This window comes from Podarcis liolepis, assembly GCF_965112155.1.
Source record: "Podarcis liolepis genome assembly, chromosome: 9".
Lineage (NCBI taxonomy): Eukaryota > Metazoa > Chordata > Lepidosauria > Squamata > Lacertidae > Podarcis > Podarcis liolepis.
Genome location: NC_139564.1, coordinates 12349546 through 12375046, shown reverse-complemented (window position 1 = coordinate 12375046; position 25501 = coordinate 12349546). Strand labels below are relative to the sequence as shown.

The window sequence follows — 25501 nt, the reverse complement described above, 5'->3', positions numbered from 1 at the left end:
CCAGTGTTGTCTATTCTCATTGGCGGTTGCTATCTGATGCCTTGGGCAGAGCTCCTCATAGGAAAGAGGAGGCACAGATCTGACTTTTTTAAATAAATAAATAAAATGAACGTTGTTGGACCAGGACCCAAGGAACAGACATACAGACAGGAGGAAGAGTTGTACACATGGCCAAAGCTTTGCTGTTTTTCTTGGCAGCTGTTACCCCAGCTAAAAATACAAGTTGCTTTCAAGCAACATCTTTCTTTGACTGAGAACAGCTACAAAGAGCAAAAACAGCACCATCTTCTTGTGTGGTTCTCCTTCATGCATCCTTCAGTTTGTGACTAGCCATAAGGGCTATGTTCTCCCTCCACTATTGCAGGCAGTAGGCCTCTGAATATCAGTTGCTGTGAACATCTGGTTGGTCACTGTGAAACCAGGATACTGGTCTGTGATAGTTGTTTTTCAAAGGCTGGTTTAGCTGTTCGTATTTTTTTGCCAATGCATTTGTCCTTACTTCCTTAGCTTGAAAGGATAGCTGGTTTTAAGGAGCAAGTCTTCCCAGTCAAGGAAGGATTCCAAGCCCTCCGGGGGATAATTAATTCGGTAAGTATGCTGGAAAGCACATATTGCCTTAATTTTTCATGTACTAAGGTGGTGAAATCTTATTTACTTTTGTGGCGTCGTCTTCCATGCGAAATATTAAGCTGCCTGAGCTTTCTCTAGCCTGAGTGCTTTGTTGCAGATTGATGTGGCTTCCACAGATCTGATCTCTCAGGCAGGGATGACTAAATTGCATCCTTCCAGATGTTTTTGGACTAACACTCCCCATCGTCCCTAAACATGGACCATAGCGGCTGGGGCAGCCTGGGATTTGAAGTCCAGCAACACACGTCAATTATCCCTCCTCTATAAGCTGCTAGGTACCACATAAGGCCCCAGACTGAATAGAGAGGAGTATTTCTCTCTCAATGGATTGCTGAATTATGGCTCCAGAGTCCAGTGTGAGAATTTCATCCTGCCCAAGTTGGGAGGGAGGAAAAAAAGGATTGCCATGCCACTGAAACTTGCTGCTTCTGTCTGTTCCATAATCCAGTTTGACTATGAGAGATATCTGCCTTTTTATCTTACACAGGCAGCAATAAAACTGCTGGTGTCAGATGCAACCAGGCAGGACTCCGACCTGTCTTTTACAGGTTATATCGTGCAAACTATTTACAGTGCAGTTACACAAGGTTCATGTCCGTCTTAGTCACTTGCAGAATCCGGGAGTGGCCCCTTCCGGTTCCCCCCCCAACATAAGAACTTAGTGTTTTCTTTTCTGTTTGTTTTCTTCTCTGGATCACGCTTTGCTCGCAGTGCACATTGATTCATATGGGGGAGTATGTTACGATATTGAAGCAATGCAGCCGCGAGCTACTGCTAGCTTGAAAGCAAAACATAATGCGAATGTTGGGACTGTTCCGTGGGAAACAGAGGGACAGTCAATTCACAGTGCAGAGGGCACCGGAATTAGCTCAGAGTGTAATATGAGCTGTACAGGAAGTACAGGAGGAGTTTGTCTCTCGGCTGTTGGAGTTTGAAGAAAGCAGTCATGTTTTCTGTAATGCTGCAAAGACAGAAATAAAGGCATGTAAATACGTTTCTGTCTATCTCTTTCCCCTGCCCAATGGGGGGGGCAGGAAAGAGTGGTGTGTTCTTCTCACGCTGAGAAGGATCGCCTATCGCGACCTCTGCCTAGATCTTGCCGGGAAAGCATACAGGGAGGTCAACAGGAGACCAAGCCGGGTTCCTGGGAGAGTTGCCAGTTTCTCCTGATAAAGGCTTGATTTCCAACACTTAGACACTCCAAACCTTCACCTCCCCTCCTTGCGTTTCACCCCTCTGCGCAAACTGGGCGACGGAAGTCGTGTGTGTGCCTCCTGGCCAACCGGGCTAGGTGAGGCGCTTGGGCTCTCAGCAGCATCTTCGAGCCCTCTCCTCACTTGGCGGCCCCTTCCCTCTCTTCTCCACTGGAGGTGTGGCTTTTCCCACCACTGGACGAGGAACTGCTCCTCAGAAGTTTCTGCGGCTCCCTGTATCCCAACGGCGTCCCTGCCTCCCTCCCCTGTTCCGATGGCAGTCCCCTGACAGCTAGCAGCTTTGCAAAGCTAAGCAGGATCTGGTCCGGTTTCAAACTGGATGGGGTGCTGAGATTCCTGCATTGCATGGGGTAAGACTAGGTCCCTTCCAACTCTGCAATTACACCAATGCTGTGGGATGCACCATAGAAGCGCTGGAATAGAGACCCAGCTGGTGGCAACCACAAACTATTGCTTGGTAGTCGGGATGCAAGAAGGCTTTTTCATTCCGTTCCGTATTTGTCTTATGCAGCACTGTTTCAGCTCCACTGCGTTATGCCTTCCATCAAGAACCACATTATTTGTCTTGCTGTTTGCTGTGGTGAAATGATGTAACTTACAAAATTCATGGTGTAAATTACGTTGCCAATATGTTACTCCATTCCATTCATTTCGGTGCAAAGGAAATGCAATGCATTTTAAAGCTGAGGCCATTGTTCTTCAGTGTCTGAGAGCTAGGTTTCTGTAATCAGGGCTTGATTGTCTGTGCAACTTCATGGAATCTACAAAGAAGGTAGAAACTGGCCTGAGAATTTCAGCTTTTGGTAGAAAAGCTTCTGCAACAAATGTAAGGTCATGCAAAGTACAATCGTACCTTGGTTCTTGAACACCTTGGTACTTGTAGATTTTGGCTCCTGAACGGCAAAAAACCAGAAGTGAATGTTCCAGTTTCCGAATGTTTTTCAGAAGCTGGACGTCCAGTGCTGCTTCCGCTTAAGTGCGGAAGCTCCTGCAGCCAATCGGAAGCCACACCTTGGTTTTTGAACGGTTTTGGGAGCCGAATGGACATCTGGAACCGATTGTATAAGCAATAATGACTGTATAAGCAACCTTTGCATATGTTTACTCAGTAGATTGTATTTGGCTTCCGCTAGTCATTGGGGGTTGAAGAGATCTGAAGCTGAAGGCGAAGTGGTCTGGGAGTTCATGTTTGACCAGTCAGTCGATACATGAAAACAAATCCATTCCCACGCAAATATGAGCCAATAGCTGGAACTGGTGCTGTTCTCTGCCTCTGCTTTGGAGACAGTATGCCTCTGAATACCCATTGTCATAAATTGCAAGTGAGGAGAGCCTTCTTGTATGGAGGTCTTTCTTCTGGGCTCCCGGCAGGCCACTGTGAGAACAGGGTGTCGGGATTCACAGAATGCTGTGTGAGATAGTAAGTCTGCAGGCTTGAGTTTGCTAGCTGATGCAATCAGCCAGCAATACTTTCTATGGAAGTGCTGAGTCAGAAAGACTCAGCAGTAATGTGCTGTCAGTTGATTGGCTGTCCTCGGTTTAAAAGAGAAACCTGCCCAGTAGTAAGTGTGGTGGTGTAAAAGAGTGTGGTGAGAGAGAGAGAGAGAGAGAGAGAGAGAGAGGTTTTCTTATTTGCCTTAAGGTGCAGCCAGGTACTCTGTTTGACTGTATGAACTGCTTGTGTATTATAGCCTGTAGATATTTGTATATATAGGTAAAGGTAAAGGGACCCCTGACTATTAGGTCCAGTCGTGGCCGACTCTGGGGTTGCGGCGCTCATTTTGCTTTACTGGCCGAGGGAGCCGGCATACAGCTTCCAGGTCATGTGGCCAGCATGACTAAGCCGCTTCTGGCGAACCAGAGCAGCGCACAGAAAGGCTGTTTACCTTCCCGCTGGAGCGGTACCTATTTATCTACTTGCACTATGTGCTTTCGAACTGCTAGGTTGGCAGGAGCAGGGACTGAGGAACGGGAGCTCACCCCGTTGCGGGGATTCGAACCGCCGACCTTCTAATCGGCAAGTCCTTGGCTCTGTGGTTTAACTCACAGCGCCACCCGCGCCCCTACTGACCGCAGTAGTGGCATACATAAATAACCTTTTTTGACACTTGGGAATTTCAGTCTGAATTCTTCCCAACAGAAAGGACTCTCGTTTTTCTTGGGAAAGTACTTTTAAACATTTTTCTCAATTCGTTATGGATCATTTCCCAATACTCTTTTACCCTTTTGCAAGTCCTCCGCATATGCAACCTCTTTGCACCTCCAGCACTTACCTGATTCAGTCTTATTGCTTTTCTTTTCTTCTTATGACTTACTTCTGAGATGATATGCATAGGATTTGGCTTGCAAATAAAAAAAGAACTGGGACAAAGTTTTAGTGGGTTCCCCCCCCTCCCATAATCACACTATATGTGTTAATTAGCATATAGACGCTAGAATTTCTGTGTTATCACTAACTACTGTGGCTGCTGTTCTGCGTATTCTCTGCTTCATTTCCCCCCTGACCTCACTGTTTGCAATCCCCCATTCCCCTCAAGCCATGCACATATAAACGAGTAACTGAGGATAACACTTTATGCGCCAGAGGAAGCGGGGCTGCGCTCTGCAAAAGCTTATGCCATCATGCATTTGTTAGCCTTTTAAAGTGTCGCAAGCCTCTTGTTTGTTTCGGCTGCGACAGCCTAGCAGGGCTGCTCCTCTGGGAATTGTGTAAAGTTAAACAACGTACGAGATCTGTGTGCAATCCTCTTCCGCTATAAGCCTGCCAGTGAACTTTTGCAAGCTTTTCTGGCGCTGTTAACATCTCCCAACTTTGCAAAGCATCTAAATGAACGAAAGGCTTGTCAGAATCCATCAATCCGAGAGGGAAGTCTAGTGGCTTAAGAAGAAACGCTGAAGGCAACTTAGTTATCCGATCAGTAATGGTTTACTGATCTAGTTTGGCTGATAATTATCTGGAAGTATGGCTTCCTGAGCAAGCGGAATAAATGCTCTGGCAATGTGAAAATTCAGGGCTCACGAGTGTATGAGTTTCCCTTGCTCTCCTACAGAGCCATCTTTCATTGCAGATACTATTCCCTTCTAAAAAAATGTTCTTTGGAAGCAACCTGCTTAGCCTGAAAGAGAAGTGTAGGAATTGCATGTATATCAGATGCAGATCATGAGCATGAATTGCGGGAGGCTGCAATCTATTCTCATTTTTAGGATGCATAAGAAGGGGAACAGACAGTGTGGCATCCTAGGCAGAATGCTGGGCTTTGACTCAGCTGATTTGGGTTCAAATCCCTGTTTGGCCACAAATCTTGTTAGGCAGAAAGATAATAACTGTCCTGCCTGAGAAAAAGGGGTGGTGGAGGAGAAACGATGTGTAGACCTTGTGAGCTGCTCGGAGGAAGAATGCAATTCAGAGCCTTTTTTTGGCATGGCTTTTTCATGAATAGAGGCAAAGGCCAAACAGTAGTGGTTGGGCGTTTTGTGTGTGTTTTGCAATACGTTTGTTTTGAGAGAAGACTCTCCTTCAAGCATGAAATGTGAGTTGGATTTCTAGCTGGGTGGTGGAAGAGCAGGGCTTGCGGCCCTGGGTATTTCTTAGCTCCCGGGACTAGGGAAAGCCAAATAAGTTATGCAAAACATGTGGCATGATCTGCCCTATCCTGTAGGGTGCTACTCTGTGCACATGCAGGTGAAGTATCTCCATAGGGAATACCGTATTTTTTGCCCTATAGGACACACTTTTCCCCCTCCAAAAATGAAGGGGATAGCAGCCTACCGCCTGGCGCGCAGGTCGCCCTGAAGCAGAGCGCCCCTTGTGCCGGGCAGACATCGGCCAGCCCCAGAAGTTCGGGGGACAGCGGGGAGGCGCAGCGCCGCCATCCCGCTGTTCCTCGACCTGATTTGGAGGCTGGCGCTGGGGAGAAGCGTGCTTCTTCCCAGCACCAGCCCCACAAGCTCAGGGGACAGCGGGGAGGCGGAGCACCGCCATACCGCTGTTCCTTGACATGGTTTTTTTTGGGGGGGGGAATAAAGGAAATCCCCCCCTTTATTTCCCCCCAAAAAACTAGGTGCGTCCTATGGGACGGAAAATACAGTATATATGTATATATGTATACCTTTTAATAGCTTATTATTACAACACAAACACACACAATGAACAGACCTTTTCCCCTCATTTTTCCATATCAGTTTGTGATTTCTCCCCCCACCCCCCAAAAAAATTCTGCTGAAAATTCAACTGCATTTTAGTGAGAATTTCTCCTCCTGTATACATCTTTATATGCAATTCTACTAGTTACAAGTTTTAAATAGGCTTGTGTGTGTGTGGTTTTAGATAGTGAGTAGTTTTTTGTTTTTTTTAAGGGACGCGGGTGGTGCTGTGGGTTAAACCACAGAGCCTAGGACTTGCCGATCGGAAGGTCGCGGTTCAAATCCCCGCGACGGGGTGATCTCCTGTTGCTCGGTCCCAGCTCCTGCCCACCTAGCAGTTCGAAAGCACATCAAAGTGCAAGTAGATAAATAGGTACCGCTCAGGCAGGAAGGTAAACGGCGTTTCCGTGTGCTGCTCTGTTTTGCCAGAAGTGGCTTAGTAATGCTGGCCACATAACCCAGAAGCTGTACGCCGGCTCCTTCAGCCAGTAAAGCGAGATGAGCACTGCAACCCCAAAGTCGGTCATGACTGGACCTAATGGTTAGGGGTCCCTTTACCTTTTAGGTTTTTTTTTTTTAAGTTTATGTCAATTGTATTATCTGTTTTAAATTTTGTTATATTGTCTGGTGTTGCTGTGGGCTAAGGACTAAGGCAAAGAAAGTTGAGTCTGGTCTATGTGCTCAGCTCCATCCAGATCTTGCTTCGTTGTGGGAGAGCATCATGTGGAAAGTGGCTACAGCATGGTGTGTGTGTGTGTGGTTTGAAGCAGTTCAGCTCTCTGCACCTGTGGTATCTGCACACATCCTGTTGCTAGGTAGGAGAGCAATCACAGGAAGTGGCCTTGATGTGGGTTGGTGTGTTCGTCATTTCGATGCTTCTGTACAAGCAGCTCAGCTCTCTCCTCGAAGTATCATTTTTCTTCCTCTCTCATCATATACTAGAACCCGGGACCATCCACAGAGGCTGAATATTGGACAATTCAGGACAGGCAAAAGAAAGCACTTGTTCACACAGTGCACAGTTAAAACTATGGAATTTCCTCTCACAAGAGGTTGTGATAGCCACCAACTTGGACGCAGTGTTAGAAACTCAGATATCTAAGTTGGGCACCAAATGGCTCCTTGAACCAGGGTTACAGTCGCCCAAAACTGAATGCCTAGTTGCCATTTTGGGGCCAGATTTGGGTTCCTGAAATTTGTTTGGATTGTGCAGATAAAATACAGTGGTACCTCTGGTTGTGGATGGGATCCATTCCAGAGGCCCATTCGCAACATTAAAAGAGCACAACCTGAAGTGCCGTATCTGCGCAGGTGCGCGATTTGGTGCTTGTGCGCAAGTGCAATTTAGCACTTCTGTGCATGCGCAAGTGGTGAAACCCTTTCCAGTACTTCCGGGTCACCACGGGACATAACCTGAAAGAACGTAACATGAAGCAAACGTAACATAAGGTAGGACTGTATCACAGTCAGAATTCTACAGGATGTGTGTGAAAACAGCAAAGGTCCGAGGATCCCCAGGCATGCACCTCCAAATGGTGGAGACATCAGGCGCTATCCTGGCACCTGGGAAACTTCACTCGGTCCCAAGTGGCTGATTGTTGTTGTTGTTTAGTCGTTTAGTCGTGTCCGACTCTTCGTGACCCCCTGGACCAGAGCACGCCAGGCACTCCTGTCTTCCACTGCCTCCCGCAATTTGGTCAGACTCATGCTGGTAGCTTCGAGAAGACTGTCCAACCATCTCGTCCTCTGTCGTCCCCTTCTCCTTGTGCCCTCCATCTTCCTCCCTGTTTTCCAGGGAGTCTTCTCTTCTCATGAGGTGGCCAAAGTCTTGGAGCCTCAGCTTCAGGATCTGTCCTTCCAGTGAGCACTCAGGGCTGATTTCCTTCAGAATGGAGAGGTTTGATCTTCTTGCAGTCCATGGGACTCTCAAGAGTCTCCTTCAGCACCATAATTCAAAAGCATCAATTCTTCGGCAATCAGCCTTCTTTATGGTCCAGCTCTAGTGCAAAATACGCCTGGCCAATTTTGAACACTGCTCGGATTCCTTTAAAAGAAAATTATACAAAGGAAAAAGGCTGCTATGAACTATTAGCCATGACGACTATGTTTGCCTCCACTTTCGAAGACAGTATGCCTTTGAATACCAGTTGTTGAGAGTCACGGCTGGGGAAGAGTGTTTTCACACTCAGGCCCATCTAATGGGCTTCCCATTGACTGCTATGAGACCAGGAGCCTTGACTAGATTGGCCTTTGTTCTTATGTTCCCATGTTGAGTGTGGAGAGAGGCTTGGAGAAGTCAAAGCTCTTGTTGCAGTGCAACCTTTGCTGTTTCAAGAGCGATAGAGGTGAACAGCCAGCAGGAGGTTTGCTCCACGATGCTCTCCATGCTGTGTCAAAACTTTCCTGCCCTGCTGTTTTGTACAATCACCTGCTCTCGGTGCAACTAAGCAGAAAACACAGAGGGGTTTTTTTCCGTTTCCTTTGCAAGAGGCTAGAAAAGAGAAGTGCCAGCCAGCCGCCGTGTATGTGAAGCCTGGCCCCGTGCGCCGCTTTTTTTTTCTTTGCAAGAACAGAATCCATTTACAGGGAGCATCTGATTACCAATTACGAGCCTCCTTAATAGGAACATTTCCTGCAAGAGGAAGAAATATGCTTGGCTTTGTGTGCTGGGGCAGCCAGGAAGCGAGTCATTAAACGCTTAAGTGGAAGAAGAAGAAGAAGAAGAAGAAGAAGAAGAAGAAGAAGAAGAAGAAGAAGAAGTTTGGAGGAGAAGGAAGGGAGGCATGAAGTGAGCATGGAGGAAAATTATTCCGATTATATCACTCTCTCCTCTAATCCACACGGATAGCCCAGCGCTGGAGCCGCACTTGCTGTGAGATTTAGAACAAACATGTTAAGAGGTTTCTGCTCATGCAGCTGAAATGCGAGAGGAGCAGAGAGCTACTGGGGAGGTGAGGGGGTGAATGGCTGCGTGGAGTTGTTAAAGGGGCTCAATGGCCCGGAAGGGGAATATTTCTCTGTCCTCCTACCCTTCACTACAGCACAGGGCTTAATTTGACATCCCCTGACATATTACAAATCGTATAATGTCCTGGTGCACAGAGGGCTGCTCCCTAAGCCGCAACTTAACTGATAAGGTCCCAGGTTCTCTCCCTCCCCACCCCTTCCTCTGCTTTCCTCTGCACGGTTTGCCTTATGATTTCGATTTGACTCGTCAGATACCACTAAACTGCTATTGGTTGCATTACATAACTGAAACGGTAAACGCTCTTAACAAACTACAAACTCCAGAACATCGCTTTCAGCCTCCGTTCCCCGCTCTTTTTAAAAATAAAAAATAAAAAATTCACAATTAAACATTATCATCACATAAGTATAAAACGAATAAACCACAACAAATAAAAAATAGAAAATAAAACATTTTCGCACAATATTAAATCCACGTTTTAGGATTACTCAGATCCCTTGACTTCCCTCCATCCCCCTCGCCTAGTTCTTTTATGTTATCTTAATTTATACATGTCAATAATTTCCTTATCTTTATCTCCAAATTTAAACAGTCTCCTTAATATTACAAGTGGTTTCTTAAAAAAGCCTGCCACTGTATTAACTTCCTTACAATGCTTTTGTAGATACGCAATAAACAGTTTCCACTCTGTTCCACACTCCTTATCCCAGTCTCGTCTGCTTCCACTTCACCAAGATTCTTCCAAGCTTCATAGAGGATCGTAGAATTGGAAAGGACCCCGAGCGTCATTGAGTCTAGCTCCCTGCAATCCAGGAATCTTAGCTAAAGCCTGTGCTGGGCCCAGGGGTTAACCCGAGCTACGCGGTCCAGGTCTGGTCCTGAATCCAAGGATTCCACGAGGAGTCAGTCCAACAGGGCCAAGGCAGGAAACCAGGCAAGGACAGCTACAGGATCTAGCATACAGCAATGTTGCTCCCGCAACCTGGGCTGAGATCCAACAGCCTTTTATCTCTGTCGGGGTAACGGCCGGTCCTGATCCCCCGGTGACTCACTTCCTTGAGAGCCAGTGTGGTGTAGTGGTTAAGAGCGGTAGTCTCGTGATCTGGGGAACCGGGTTCGCGTCTCCGCTCCTCCACATACAGCTGCTGGGTGACCTTGGGCCAGTCACACTTCTTTGAAGTCTCTCACAGAGTGTTTGTTGTGGGGGAGGAAGGGAAAGGAGAATGTTAGCCTCTTTAAGACTCCTGAAGGGGAGTGAAAGGCGGGATATCAAATCCAAACTACTCCTCCTCCTCCTCCTCCTCCTCCTCCTCCTCCTCCTCTTCTTCTTCTGTCTCGTCCGAAGGTGAGCACTCCTCCTGCAAGTACTCAGGTCTCTCCTTCTCTCAGACCTGAGTCTCTGCAGCTCGGGAGATGTTGTGGGTTACTAGACCCAGGGGCTGCCTCAGCCTCTCCTGACCCAACTGGTAGTGGAGCAGCTGTAAGTGATGGCCCAGCTGAAGGCAACGAGGTAATCCCCACATCTGGAGCCAGGGCAGGCTCAGGCCCCTAACTCGGCCCAGCTGGTGCTTGTTGCAGGGGAACCTGTGCAGACTGGGACTCTTCAGGATCAGGCCCCAGACTTGGTTCAGATGCCGCCTGAGGCAGAGGATCCGGTGCAGACTGAGACTCCTCCAGTTCCGAGTCCGAGCCCGAATCCCAGGCCATCACACAAAGCCAGGGCTTCCCAAAGTTTGGCTCTGCCATTCCTTACAGAATGCCCCGTTAGCATATACTGAGTGCCTTCCTCTTCAATGTTAAACAAATCCAGTGGTACCTTGGTTCGTAAACTTAATCCATTCTGGAAGTCCGTTCCAAAACCAAAGCGTTCAAAAACCAAGGCACGCTTTCCCTTAGAAAGTAATGCAAAACGGATTGATCTGTTCCAGACTTTTAAAAACAACCCCTAAAACATGAATTTTGCTATCTTACGAGACCATTGATCCATAAACTGAAAGCAATAAACAATGTACTGTACAATAAAATAAATAAAACAGCATTGTAGATGATGAAAATTAAAATTATTATTTTTTCCTTGCCTGCACTGATAGTCATAGTTTGGATGGGGGGCTTTTATCCATTTCTGCAGTCACACAATCAATCAATCAATAGCTGAACTGGGATCCACACAATCATAAAAACAAATTAACTGAAAAAGCCTCAAAACAAAAACCACAAAATAAATAGAAAAACAAAAGCACCAAATATAAGCTCCAAATATCACCTCAGAACACTGCAATTGGAAACGGAAGGCTTCAATTACAATGGGAGGACGCAAATTAGCAGCGCAACAGGAAACACAGGGGGATGAAAAATGGAGCCTGTTCTGCTTCTGAAAAAACATTTGAAAACCGAAACATCTGGTTTTGCAGTGTTCGGGTTCCAAGTTGTTCATGAACTAAGCTGTTCAAAAACTGAGGTACCACTGTACAACCATCCAGGCTTTAACCCAGGGGTGGGAAATCTGTGACGACTCTCTGCATTCTGTTGGACCACAGCTACCGTTCTCTCTAACATTGGCTATGATAGCTGGAGCTGATGGGAGTTTGAGTCCAACAATATATGGGGAGTCAAATGTTCCCCACCTTGCTTTAGCTCCTGTGTCGGTGCCCCTCCCCTCTAACATTTCAGCAGTTAAGCACTGGGTTTCAGCCTTTCCTTGTTCCTTGTTCAGCCTTTCCAGGCAAGCCTCTGTCTTAGCTGTGTTCCATAGAGCTTCTCTCTAGACTTATTGATCCAGAGTCAATCCTGCTTGGACTCAGTCCTGCCTGGACCGCATTTCAGCCTGCAAGGAAACCTGCTAACTCTCCTGTCTGTCTTCAGAGTCTTGCCAAAGCACCCACCCACCCACCCACACACACACACACACAACCAGCTCTAAAATTGAGGAATGAAGCTTGCAATCTGATCGGATTGTCATTCTGTACTTTCATATCATGGACTTATCAGGGCAGTGTACGATGTTAAAACATAAAACACCCTTAAAAACCTAAAAAGTGATTGGCAAATTGAAAATGAAACAGCTGCAAAGACCTGCTGGTCTGTTGGGGGCTGATCCTTAGACCTTTTGCAGATAAAAGTATTCAGTTTACCGCTAGGCTGCAGTTCCCTATTCCGCTTAGAAACGTCTTTTTGCAAAAGCTGGCACAGCAAAGTAGCGCCGTAAAGTTATTTTTATTGTTTTTAGTTTGTAAAATCTATATACTGCTTTTTAAAAAATCAAAGTTGTTTACAAAATGAATAAAACAGTAACATTGTCAGTGAAAAAAACGGCTATTTGAAATGTTCAAAATATAAAATTAGCGAGAAGCTAAAACCAGATTAAAGCATGCCAGCATTCTACATATCTGGATTGGCTTGCCCTAAAAAAAAAAAAAAAAAGTATTTAGAAGGCACCAAAAAGAATACAGTGCCAGCTGTCAAGTGGCAGGGAGTTCCAAAGTGCAGATGCTGCCGCACTAAACAATTGATTTTGTACAAATGTGGAACGAGTCGCACCTGTAAGAGTTCTAGCTCTGCACCGTCACATATTTTTGCAAAACAGCTCTTTATCAGTTCCTCTTTCTCCCTCCCTTTAAAGCACACTTCTCTTTTAAATTGTTATTTTTTGTGGTTTCCTAAACCGGGTTCTATTGGCCTGCTTTGCACGACATGGTAAGTGAAACCATGTGCAAAATGGCAGGCTCTCAGAGGGGAGCTCACAGACTCTTTGCTCCTTCTTCCCCGGTCAATTTTTGTTGTTTCCCCTTGTGCTGAGTTTTAGATTGTAAGCTCCTCGGAACGGGGACCTCTCCGAAGCACCGTTCTCACGGGATGCATGCTGAATAAACAGCAATAGCGAAAGAAGTTGCTGTGGTTCAAATGTGCGTTGCCGCAACCCCTGAGAAACTAGCCAGGGAGAGTGGAGGGCAGAGAGAGAGAGAGAGGGAGGGAGGGAGGGAGAAATACCGTATTTTTTGCACCATAACACTCACTTTTTTCCTCCTAAAAAGTAAGGGGAAATGTCTGTGCGTGTTATGGAGGGAATGCCTACGAGTGGCATGCCTACAAATTTTCCTCCTCTAAAAACTACGTGCGTGTTATGGTCGGGTGCGTGTTATAGAGCGAAAAATACGGTAGCTCTCTTTTTAAAATTCTGGCTTCACCAGCAGAAATTCTAGCACCCACCCAGCAGGCGAAAACAACTGCTGGGAGAGCGAGCGCACCAGCCAGCTGGCAAACCCAATAGTGTGATGTTTCTGCTGTTCCTTGTGGTTTGTTTTTTCGTGTGGGCCTTGAGTGACTCCTGGATTGCTTCCTTGTTAAGTGAATAATTGGGTGGGACTTTGTCTTCCTCTCGCCCTCTCTTTTGTTCCACTTCATTAGTGTGCTATATTGACGTAACCTCAGGAAGCAACTCTGATGGTATTGGCCCCCTCTGAGGCTACAGATGTTTTGGAGGAGGTCAAAGAAGACCCTGAGGATTATCCTGATCTTGGCTGCTTTCATTTATCGGCCATATTTGCAATCCATTTTCTCCTCGGTGCCGGTGATGCCCCATTGGAGACTTTGAACGGTGCCCCATTGCCATTATTTGGGGGGGGGGGGGACAAGCCTTTACAACCATCTTACCCCAAAATGGCAACTACACGTTCCATTTTGATGATAACCTTGGTTTAAGGAGGCATTTTGCGTCTAGCTTGTACAGTGGTACCTCGGGTTAAGAACTTAATTCGTTCCAGAGGTCCGTTCTTAACTTGAAACTGTTCTTAACCTGAAGACCACTTTAGCTAATGGGGCCTCCCGCTGCCGCCGCACCGCCACTGCGCGATTGTGTTCTCATCCTGAAGCAAAGTTCTTAACCTGTGGTACTATTTCTGGGTTAGCGGAGTCTGTAACCTGAAGCGTCTGTAACCTGAAGCATCTGTAACCCGAGGTACCACTGTATATATCTGAGTTTCTAACACTGTTTTGGGAGCCCTGAGGTTTGCAAAAGTACCAAAACCAAAGCCCTAGTGGAAGCCCCACCATCCCTGTCCTGTCCCCCACAAACAGCCCAGTGAGAACTGATTATGATCAATATCTGCAGAAAATTGATTGTCAGATAGAAAAGAAAAATGTAAGTGGAAAGGGATGGAATGAGCTAACCTGGAAATACTGTTAGGAGGTTCTACAACATTTTGTTGCATGCCCACCTTGTTTTAAACTGTTCTTTCTCTGAGAACCTCAGACCAGCTTATATTCTCTCAGGAGGGCTCCCATCCAAGCAATTTCCAGGGTCAAACCTGCTTAGCTTCGTAGAAGTAGAACGGCGTCCCTGATGCATTTGCTCCTGTCACGACCCGCTCTGACCTTCTGAGAAACCTCAAGGCTGTTTCTGTCAATATATAAAGAAAAATGAATGATATAAAGTCTGAATCATCCTAATCGGCTGTTTCTTGTACTGGTTTCTATCCCATTAATACCCAATGGAATTTTGCATAATGGTGTTCATAGTAACAAATGGGGGGGGGGAATAACCACATCTGCATATTATTGGCCTCACACTCCCTTGAAGACATTACCAGTCCTTGAATCATAGTGTGGAGCGAGAAAACCGTTAATGCAATTTGTGTGTGTGGTTTTGTTTTGCTCTTTTATTGACTCAGGGTTCTGCAAGGTAAATTTTGCAGACAGTGTGCACAAATTTGGCAAGCATCACAAGAGAAGGCCAAACACTGGGTTTGCTAAGTCTTGTGCGTGGATCGCTGTACTAGAATATAATGGCAAACTGCTTTAATTTTGTTTTAACAACTAACGGCATATACATTTGATTTTATAAATAAAAATAAAGAAACGATTTGTTTTTAGGAATCTTTTACATTTGCTATCCTGTGCACTGTCATGCTTTGGCAGGATTTAAGCAGCCTAGCTGTCAGGAAGGTTGCAGTTAGAAAGAGAGAGAGAACAATACTTTTACTGGCACCGTGGGAATACTGGATGAAATAATGTCTTTAACTGTAACTCCTTTTAGATGCATCTAACTGTAATTGCTTTTAGAATGCTTTGGCTTTTATAAAATTAAAATAGTTACTGACACGCTTGCAACCCTGGGCTCCTTCAGAAGGAAAGGGAAGGATGTAAATTCAGTTAATTAATCATCATCATCATCATCATCCACAGCAAAGAGCAGTGAATGGTGTACATTTAGGAAATGTAAGTGAAATCTTCCTATTGCTTTTAAAGCTGTGACATTCTGTGTATTCCACATGCGCGCTGGATATCGATAGAGAGCTTTTAATCTGGGAATAACTCAAACGTGGCCCTTTCTTTTTACACAAGTAAGCAATTGCCTTGTTGCGTTCATGGTTTCCCTTGGATCGAAATGATCTGAAATCTGACCCATGAACTTGTTTTTTCTTCCTTTCTGGGGGCGGGGGAGGAGAGATCCAGCTGTTCTGAAGGCCTGCCCAGAATCCTGAACTCTGTTTGCCATTTCACGGGAGGAACAGATGCCAGGAGAGTTATGATTTATGGTAGCAGCGGCTGCCAAAATCCTTTGAACTGTGTGCTAGGGCTAAGCGAAATCAAAGGATGCTGTGAAACGAATTGACGCTTAGCATATTTTGCTAATTGTCAATGTATAGAGTGTGCTGATCAAAAAAATAAATTTAAAAATCCATCCTGGATATGTTCATTTATACCTGGGTCTCCCACGCTTGGTTATGAGCTTTCCGGGTTACAGACACTTCAGGTTACAGACTCCGCTAGCCCAGAAATAGTACCTCGGGTTAAGAACTTTGCTTCAGGATGAGAACAGAAATTGCACGGTGGCAGCGCGGTGGCAGCAGGAGGCCCCACTAGTTAAAGTGGTACCTCAGGTTAAGAACAGTTTCAGGTTAAGAACGGACCTCCAGAACGAATTAAGTTCTTAACCCAAGGTACCACTATACAGTGGAGCCTTGGTTCTCAAACTTAATGTGTTTTGGAAGTCCGTTCAACTCCCGAAACGTTCGAAAACCAAGGCGCGGCTTCCGATTGGCGCCAGTGCCCCAGAAATAATAGACAACAGCCACATTGGATGTTGGATCCTCAGGGTCCTTTTTCAGCCCTACTGAAAGGTTATATTTTCTGAGAATCCTCTGGAAAAATAATCTCTCAAAGGACCTGTTGATGGCATTTTACCATTGTACTGTTGAGAGTGTATTAACTTACGGTCTGTGTGTGTGGTTTGGGAGCTGCACGGTCAGGGAAAAAACAATGCTGTGCAGGGTTGTAAAGACTGCGGAGAGAATAACTGGGTGCACTCTTCCCATCTTGGATCAAATCTACGCTTCCAGGTTCTATAAGAAAGCTGCAGAGATAGCACAGGATAGTGCGCACCCCGGAAATGATCTCTTTCAGCTTCTGCCTTCTGGAAGAAGGTACAGGCTTATAAAGACTAGGACTAGCCGCCTGAGAAACAGTTTCTATTCAAATGCAATTTGGGTTTTAAACACAGAATAAGATAGTCTCTATGGGAGTATATTGTATTTAATTATGGGGTATCAGATTTTTTTAGGAGGCTAACCATGCTGGGATAGCTGAGATAGCAGGCTTGTTGGTTTCTGAATGTCTGGTGTAGATTTTCAGTTTCGTTGTTCTGTATGGGACAATGACAATAAAGATTATCGTATCGTATCTACAATTCTATGATTCCCCAGTGTCAGAAGAGATCCCATATTAGGATCACAGAGTATTGGAAGCTGCCTCATACAGAGTCAGATCAAAGGTCCATTTACACTGACTGGCAGAAGCTCTCTAGAATTTCTGGCAGGGGTCATTGAGTCTGAGGCCTTCTGCATGCAAGGCTACAGCCCTTTCCGATTGCTCACCCCCAGCACCTATCTTGTCCTCCATTTCCACCCCTTCCTATAGTTATGGGAACAGGTGCTTCCTTCTCCTGATGGTCAGAGGACTGGGCTTCACACTGACCTGAGGCCTCTGAAGGGACAATCTTTGGGAGAACACACAAAAAATATCTACATACTGCCTAGGGAACAACTTGCACCTTAATATCAGCAAGACAAAGGAGATGGTGTTGGACTTTCGGAGGAAGAGAGGAGAACTAGCCACACTGTACATCGGGGAGGGCTGTGTGGAGAGAGTCTCTTCCTTTAAATTCCTAGGAGTTTATCTCAGTGAAGACCTTACTTGGAAAATCAATACAACCCAGGTGGTTAAGAAAGCCCAACAGAGACTCCATCTCCTCCGAGTATTGCGAAGGAACGATGTCAATCAACATTTGATGATCTCCTTCTACCAGTCAAGAATAGAAAGTGTCCTTTCATACTGCATCACGGTGTGGTACGCTGGTTTGACATCAATAGGAAGTGCCTACAGAGGGTGGTGAATACAGCACAAGATATTATGGGCTGTCCCGTGAATCCGCTGGATGACATCGCGGAAGAACATTGCCTCAGGAGAGTGAGGAAAATTCTCAGGGATGATTCACACCCTGGCCGGCACTTTCTTGATCTCCTGCCCTCAGGCAGAAGATATAGAAGCATGATTAGTTGCACCAACAGGGTAAAGAACAGCTTCTATCCATGGGCTGTTAGGCTGCTGAATGAAAAGATAACAATAGGGCAACTGACTTTCGGGTTTGGTGGGTGTGCGTCAGTAAACGAGGGGAATTAAGACTAAGAGAGCTGAGTGGGGGGTGCTCATGTAATCTCACTGTATTCAAGTTGTATAAGTGACAAGAAAGTATTTCAATTTCAATTCAATTCAATTCAATTCGAAGAGGTGCTCTCTGGCTAACTGGAACTAACAATGCAAATCCTGTTGCCAATGTAAAAATGACAGACAAAAGGATGTGGTTTCAATCTTTGGTGGCGTGGGAGAAGAACGGTACTTGAAAATTGCAAGAACGGATATGTTTGAGTGAGATAAAACCTTGTCAAACAAATCTGGTTGCCATAGTTGCTAGGCCTTCTTCTAGAGGTGCTAAGCTATAATTGGCTTGTGAACTTCGCTTGCTGTCCAAGGTTCCTGAAGTAACCCAACAGTTTTCCGAGTGCAGCCTGCTATAAGTTTTGCAAAGCTGGAGGGGGGAAATGGGTTTTAAGGCCATAATGAAATGTTATAAATCAGAGGTTGAGTGGGGAATTTGAACTCGGATATTCAAGGTTTGCATCCAGGATGTCCTCCATGCTGGTTCTTGATTTCAAAGCTCCATTCAGTTTTGTCCTTTAGCTTTTTTAAAAAAATAAGATAAAAAAGGCTTTTATTGGGTATCATTTATCGTTGGCAGTCCAGAAACACTTGGAAAGGGGTGGTGGTGGTCAGCTCTCTGCAAAGACAAAGCAGATCCTATATTTGGTGCAAAACACAGGAAATAAAAAAAGATGACATCAGTTATTTTGCTCTCTCTACGTTGTTCTGTCAAGGAAGTTAACAACCGTGCTTAGAGTCACAATTCGATGTAAGAGGATGTTGCTGTCCGGTGGTGGTCTCATCCAGCAATTGTTTTATCATGGCTTCTGGCACCTTATTTTATTTTAACATTGCTTGCGCATTTTTGTTGCTATCTGGCAAGTGTTGGGGATGAAAATTTAGTGGGTATCCACATTGTGCATACAATAAATGTAACGTCTGTTGTTCTGAAACACACTTTCCACTCGGCAACTCAGATAGGCAGAGGAGGTTCACATTGCTTAATCTGCCCCTTTCTTCCAACTACCCCCCCTACAGAATATCCTGCCCCCCGTGGCTCCTATCTTCCCCACAACTCGTTTTCCAATCCCTGCCCCACATGATTCCTACTTGCATAGGGCCTGTGTGAGATTTTCGTCCTCTGTCAGCTTGCCACAATCCTTTCTCACAGAAGAAGCATTGCGTTGACATTTTGTTGCTGAGAGTTTTGTTCCCTGAGCTGTTGAGATATTTGTGGACATTCCATAGAACTACAGCCTGTTTTAGAAGCAGGAGGATATAGTTAGCCATTCTAATAAGCAGAATGTATATTCTGCATATACTGCATATACTGGAGTGGGTTTTAAAAACGCATGGAGCTCAATTCCATCCTTTGCTCCTTGATCCTGACAGAAGCACAATTTTATTTTGATGGGATCATGTTATCTCTCGGACATTGTCATTTACTGGATAGTGAAAAGGGGCTGAGAATAGCCTATACTCAGACTAAGACCATTGTGAGTACATTAAAACAAAACAAAACAGGAAAACCTCAGCAGCTTGATATATTTTGCACTGTTGCATGTGTCTGTTAAGCGTTTACATAGGAAATTGAAATGCAGAAACCTAGAGAGATGGTGTAATTTTGATATGCACCCAGCTTCCTATTGCCGCAACAGGAATTACTGGCAAGCAGAGTGAAGTAAAAGTTTAAAGTGCTTATATTCTGTAACTTTGCTCGTGGGAATTCTGTGTCTGATTCTGGCTTGAAGATCACAGGGCAGTTTGCAACAGAACAATACAAAATGAGGACGTGAAATGCATAATAAAACAAAAACAAACGAATAACCCTCTAGCCCACAAACACATTGGGAAAGCCATAGATTATTTTTTTTTTAAATGTATTAAAGATTTCTTGGCTTACAAAAGTATGTGCAATGTCTCTTTTTTCAAGTTACATTTTCTGTAGATCAGTTTCATTTGTTGAGACGTTAGTGCAGGCATAGGCAAACTCTGGCCCTCCAGATGTTTGAGACTACAATTCCCATCATCCCTAGCTAACAGGACCAGTGGTCAGGGATGATGGGAATTGTAGTCCAAAACATCTGGAGGGGTGGAGTTTGCCTGTGCCTGCATTAGTGTTACATTAGGAAGAAAAGGGGGAAAGAGGTGGAGGGAGGAATGGTGAGTGGGGGTGGGGGTCGGGTGGCAATGTTTCTATTTTGCTTAATGTATGCGTGGAGTTTAATCAACAAGGCCTGGTTACAGAGAAGCATTTTTGCCTGGAGCCTAAAGATATGTAGAGAAGGCACTAGGTGAGACTCCCTTAGGAGAGCGTTCCTCAAACAGGGAGCCAACACAGAAAAGGCCTCTAGACCACACACAAAGAAGGGCCCCAGATGATGAGATTTACACCCATAGATTTTCCCACTGAGGGCCTGTGGGGTGGGTGTGCTGCAGAGTCCGTCTCTGCCCCATCCTAAACTCTCTCAACGGATTTCCAGTGGGAATTAAAGGTAAAGGGACCCCTGACCGTTAGGTCCAGTCGTGGTCAACTCTGGGGTTGCGGTGCTCATCTCGCTTTATTGGCCGAGGGAGCCGGCGTACAGCTTCAGGGTCATGTGGCCAGCATGACTGAGCCGCTTCTGGCGAAACCAGAGCAGCACACGGAAACAGCGTTTACCTTTCCGCTGGAGCGGTACCTATTTATCTACTTGCACTTTGACATGCTTTCAAACTGCTAGGTTGGCAGGAGCAGGGACCGAGCAACGGGAGCTCACCCCGTCACAGGGATTCGAACCACTTACCTTCTGACTGGCAAATCCTAGGCTCTGTGGTTTAACCCACAGCGCCACCCGCGTCCCCTTGCTCTGAAAGTGATGCAGTTTGGGCATTCCCTCCATTCTGCGTCGTGGGAAATGAACAAGAGGAGTCCATTCAAGGCATAGGCACATCTGAAATCTGCCTTGACGTTTGGATCGGATGACTATAAAGCTCTTGTCTAGGCAAAGTTAGTTACAGTTGCTCCATTTTGCTTTGACAAATCTTATAAGGCTCTCTCACTTTCCCAAACAGATATTGAAGCAGTCGTGCCCAGATATAGATCTGCAGCCATCAAGCGTTTGCGTGGGAGGTGAGTTTGCTACGGCCAGAAAACAGTGTGCAAATATTGACGATCCTGCTGTTTCTTCCTTGGGCAAAATGTGTAACTCGGCGCGCCATATGCTTGAGTAGGAAGATGCGAATTAAAGGTGCTTCCCTTCCTTCTCCAGTTTGCCAGTGATGGCATTGCAGATTTAAATTTGTCCCGGTTTCCTTCCAAAAGCACCTCGGGGTGTGTGTGTGTGTGTAGTGTGTAGACTTGTAAGGAGGTTAACTTGATGTCATCCCAAATCATTTCCCCCAGCTACTCTGTGAGATAGACAAGGCCAGAATTAGGCTACATGGTGAACCTGATGGCAGGTGTAGTCCATTAACATCTGGGTCCCCCAGATGTTAATGGACTACACCTGCCATCAGGGAAGCCATCTCACAGTCAGGACTTTGGGTGTCTTCCACCATAAGGCTGACGTGCGACATCACACACACATGCCTGTATGTAGCACATGTATAATAATAATAATAATAATATTCCACCAATCTTCCAAGTCAATTGTATAGCCTAAGTCCTGTTCCCACATTAGATTTTTATATCGTAATGTGTGAAATACAAATTTGGTATTATTGCTTATGGAAAGTATTTCTTTTTTCTTTCTTTTCTTTTCTTTTTTCCTTTTTCTTCTTCTTCTGAAGTCTTTATTTGGTAAATATGTAGATAACTGTGTTTATATTGATATGTATGGAATTTGTTTAGATTTTTCTTTTTTATTACTATTCTTGTAATATTCAATAAAATTTAATATATATAAATTTAAAATAATAATAATAACAATTTTTTTCTTTATATCCCACCCTCCCTGGCCAAAGCCAGGCTCAGAGCAGTTAACATCATACAAGTAAGACAATGCATGAAAACAAGCCATTGATAAATTGAGATACACCCCACAATTAATTCAAACAAATTAAAATTAAAACTGGACAAGTGGCAATCTTCAGGTTAAAATTGAAGGCGGTTACCAACAGTTTCCACTGGCATCACACACACTATGCGCAGGCATGTGCCTGTGACACCCCACATCTGTGTTGTGGCGGCGGCAGTGGCTTCTCTTCCCCCTCCTCTTCACAGCCAACAAGGCTCCCTTTTCTGTGGGTAGGGGCTCGGAATTAGAGGCAGAGAGACATTGCCTCCGCATCTGAGTCCCCACCCCCACCCCTGGAAATGGGTGCCACACTCGCTGGCTGCAGAGGGCAGAGCTGAACTTCTGACTCAGAGGCAGCACCGCTGCCGCCGGCTGACTTTGCTCATTTACGTTGTGGGTGCCCGGCCCCCACAATTACATTATTTTGGGTGTCCAAGCACTCATGGTCCCCTGGAGTTGGCTCCTATGCCTGCCATTATCCCTGTCTCTTGGCCGTGTTGTCATGGACATAAAACATGAATGCTTAGATCTGCCATCAAATGTGCAAGCTCCTAATGAAACCTTTCCTGCCAAGGGAATTAACACATTCAGTTTTAGAGATGGAAAGCTCATGTCCGTCTCTCTGGTGTCCCTGCTTTCATATATACATATGAATATATTTGCTTTCGTAGATTTTCACGGGTACAGGAATGCAGGTTTTGGTGTCTTCGGGTGTCTTCCCGTGTAAGAGTTGGGGTGTCTAGGCGACGTTTCGACGAGGTCTCACTCGTCATCTTCAGGCTGGTGCTTTCGGCTTCTTGTTACTGGAACAGAGCTCTGTTCCAGTAACAAGAAGCCGAAAGCACCAGCCTGAAGATGACGAGTGAGACCTCGTCGAAACGTCGCCTAGACACCCCAACTCTTACACGGGAAGACACCCGAAGACACCAAAACCTGCATATGAATATATATATATATACATGTGTGTGTGTGTGTGTGTGTGTGTGTGTTTTGGACTTCCATCAACCATATCTGAAGATTTTTCAGTCTTTATCACTTAATCTACATTTCATTAATTTCCTTATTACTTTTAAGAATCCTTAACTAATAATTCTCTTCTTAATCTTCCCTGCAATATTTCACATAATCCTCCTTACAAAACTTCTTGCAATCCTACTAGCGTAATCTGTTTATTACAATTGCTTATCAGATAGTTCAAATATTTACTCCAGTCCTCTGAGAAAATCTGGTCCCGCAGGTTTCGAATCCTTCCTGTCATCTTATCTAATTCTGCATAGTCCATTAATTTCGTCTGCCATTTTTCTTTCTTCGGTAATTCTTCTTGTTTCCATTTCTGTACTAATAATACTCTTGCTGCCGTTGTTGCATAGAAAAACAATTTGCTATCCTGTCTGTTAATATCCTCCCCTACAATGCCAAGTAAAAATGCTTCTGTTTTTTTTAATAAATGTATATTTCAACATTTTTTTCATCTCATCATATATCATTTCCCAGAAGCTTTCCACTTTCTTACATTCCCACCACATGTGATAAAAAGATCCTTCTTTTTCTTTACATTTCCAATGTTTATTACTTGTTTTATACATTTTGGCTAATTTCACGGGTGTAATATACCACCTGTACATAATTTTCATCACATTTTCTTTCAGAGCATTGCATGCTGTCAATTTTAATCCCTCTTCCCACAGTTTTCCCCAATCTTTTAATTGTCTCTCTGGTGTCCCTGCTTTCAGAGGAGTTCCAGGTCGTTCTGCGAGGATTCATGTTGGGAAGGAATGTGAACAACGTCTTCTGCTCCTACGAGGTCTATGGCATGAAAATCGGTAAGTACCCCCGAAAAGTGCAAAACAGTGTTACACAAATTGAAACTCTTGTGTCTGCCCCCCAGTTCTCAGGGAAGCTGGTGTAAGCCAGCAGTAATGCGTTTTGAAACTGGTGGGGGAAAATTTGGAACAGAGATAAAGCTGTGAAGCTCTAACTCTCCCACCACTCACATTTCATTGCTCCGAATTTTCTAGCAAGTTTTTGCTCTTGCAAAGCTGGTTTTCACTTAAAGAAATATTTGAGGCTGAAGGCAAAGCGCAGCAAGATGTTTATCCTGTCTTCCTCTACCCCCAACCCCGAGTTACCTATTTTTATTATTATTATTAAATAAAGCATGTCAGAGTAAATCTTATGATAAACATCTCATTTAGTTTGTCTCCTAGCTATATGTGTTTTCATGTAGTGCATAGTTTTGATATGGGTCGTATCCACACCATGCATTTAAAGTACAGTCGTACCTTGGATCCCTAACGCCTTACGAGTTGAATGTTTTGGCTCCCGAACGCAGCAAACCCGGAAGTGAGTCTTCCGATTTGCAAACGTTCTTTGGAACCCAAACGTCCAATGGGCTTCCGCGGCTTCCGATTGGCTGTTTTATTATTCACTGAACTGGTTTCTCCCCACGTTTTTCGCCAATTGTGAACAGCAAACTCAGGGTATATGTGCATGCTCAGAAGGCTAGAGTTGTAGCTTAGCAGTAGGGCATGTGCTTTGCCTTCAGAATGTCCTGGGTTCAATCCCAGCCATAAAAACATCAAGCAGACGCTGACACTCAGGCAATACTGGTCTTGATGGGTAATTGGACTGATCAACTATAAGACAGTTTCCAATACCCCTAAGCTTGGCCAAACCTAAGTGGCACCTTATTCCACCCTGCTCTTGCACCTTATATCCCCACGAGGGTTGTCTTATCACATTTTGTGAGATCTGTGTCTTGTTGTTGTTGTTTAGTCATTTAGTCGTGACCGACTCTTTGTGACCCCATGGACCAGAGCACGCCAGGCACTCCTGTCTTCCACTGCCTCCCACAGTTTAGTCAAACTCATGCTGGTAGCTTCGAGAACACTGTCCAACCATCTCGTCCTTCGTCCCCTTCTCCTTGTGCCCTCAATCTTTCCCAACATCAGGGTCTTTTCCAGGGAGTCTTCCCTTCTCATGAGGTAGCCAAAGTACTGGAGCCTCAGCTTCAGGATCTGTCCTTCCAGTGAGCACTCAGGGCTGATTTCCTTCAGAATGGAGAGGTTTGATCTTCTTGCAGTCCATGGGACTCTCAAGAATCTCCTCCAGCACCATAATTCAAAAGCATCAATTCTTTGGCGATCAGCCTTCTTTATGGTCCAGCTCTCACTTCCATATATCACTACTGGGAAAACCATAGCTTTAACTATACGGACCTTTGTTGGCAAGGTGATGTCTCTGCTTTTTAAGATGCTGTCTAGGTTTGTCATTGCTTTTCTCCCAAGAAGCAGGCGTCTTTTAATTTTGTGACTGCTGTCACCATCTGCAGTGTTCCAATACCCCTAAGCTTGGCCAAACCTAAGTGGCACCTTATTCCACCCTGTTTTTGTGCCTCATATCCCCACAAGAGTTGTCTTATCACATTTTGCGAGATCTGTGTCTAAAGCACAGTAAATTGCACATCGTTGAAGGACGACAAATAATTTTGCCAGGCGGACATACTTTGGTCTGAGAGTAATAATAATAATAATAATAATAATAATTTATTATTTATACCCCGCCCATCTGGCTGGGTTTCCCCAGCCACTCTGGGCGGCTTCCAAAAGAATATTAAAATACTGTGATACATCAAACATTAAAAGCTTCCCTAAACAGGGCTGCCTTCAGATGTCTTCTAAAAGTCTGGTAGTTGTTGTTCTCTTTGACATCTGGTGGGAGGGCGTTCCACAGGGAGGGCGCCACTACCGAGAAGGCCCTCTGCCTGGTTCCCTGTAACTTGGCTTCTCGCAGTGAGGGAACCGCCAGAAGGCCCTCGGTGCTGGACCTCAGTGTCCGGGTAGAACGATGGAGGT

The 25501-nt window shown here is 45.1% G+C and overlaps 1 protein-coding gene and 1 long non-coding RNA gene across 2 annotated transcripts in view; one reads left to right on the top strand and one right to left on the bottom strand.

Moving 5' to 3' along the window:
* The window catches only part of LOC310686055, a 448979-nt gene that overhangs the window by 91914 nt on the left and 331564 nt on the right, over positions 1-25501 (bottom strand). The window lies entirely within an intron of this gene.
* ANTXR2 (ANTXR cell adhesion molecule 2) overlaps positions 1-25501 on the top strand; it is a 149534-nt gene that overhangs the window by 21684 nt on the left and 102349 nt on the right. The window contains exons 7-9 of the mRNA XM_083458840.1: positions 508-588; positions 20704-20761; positions 23381-23470. Of these exons, the coding sequence (XP_083314966.1) occupies positions 508-588; positions 20704-20761; positions 23381-23470 (229 nt within the window). The remainder of the gene's footprint in view (positions 1-507; positions 589-20703; positions 20762-23380; positions 23471-25501) is intronic.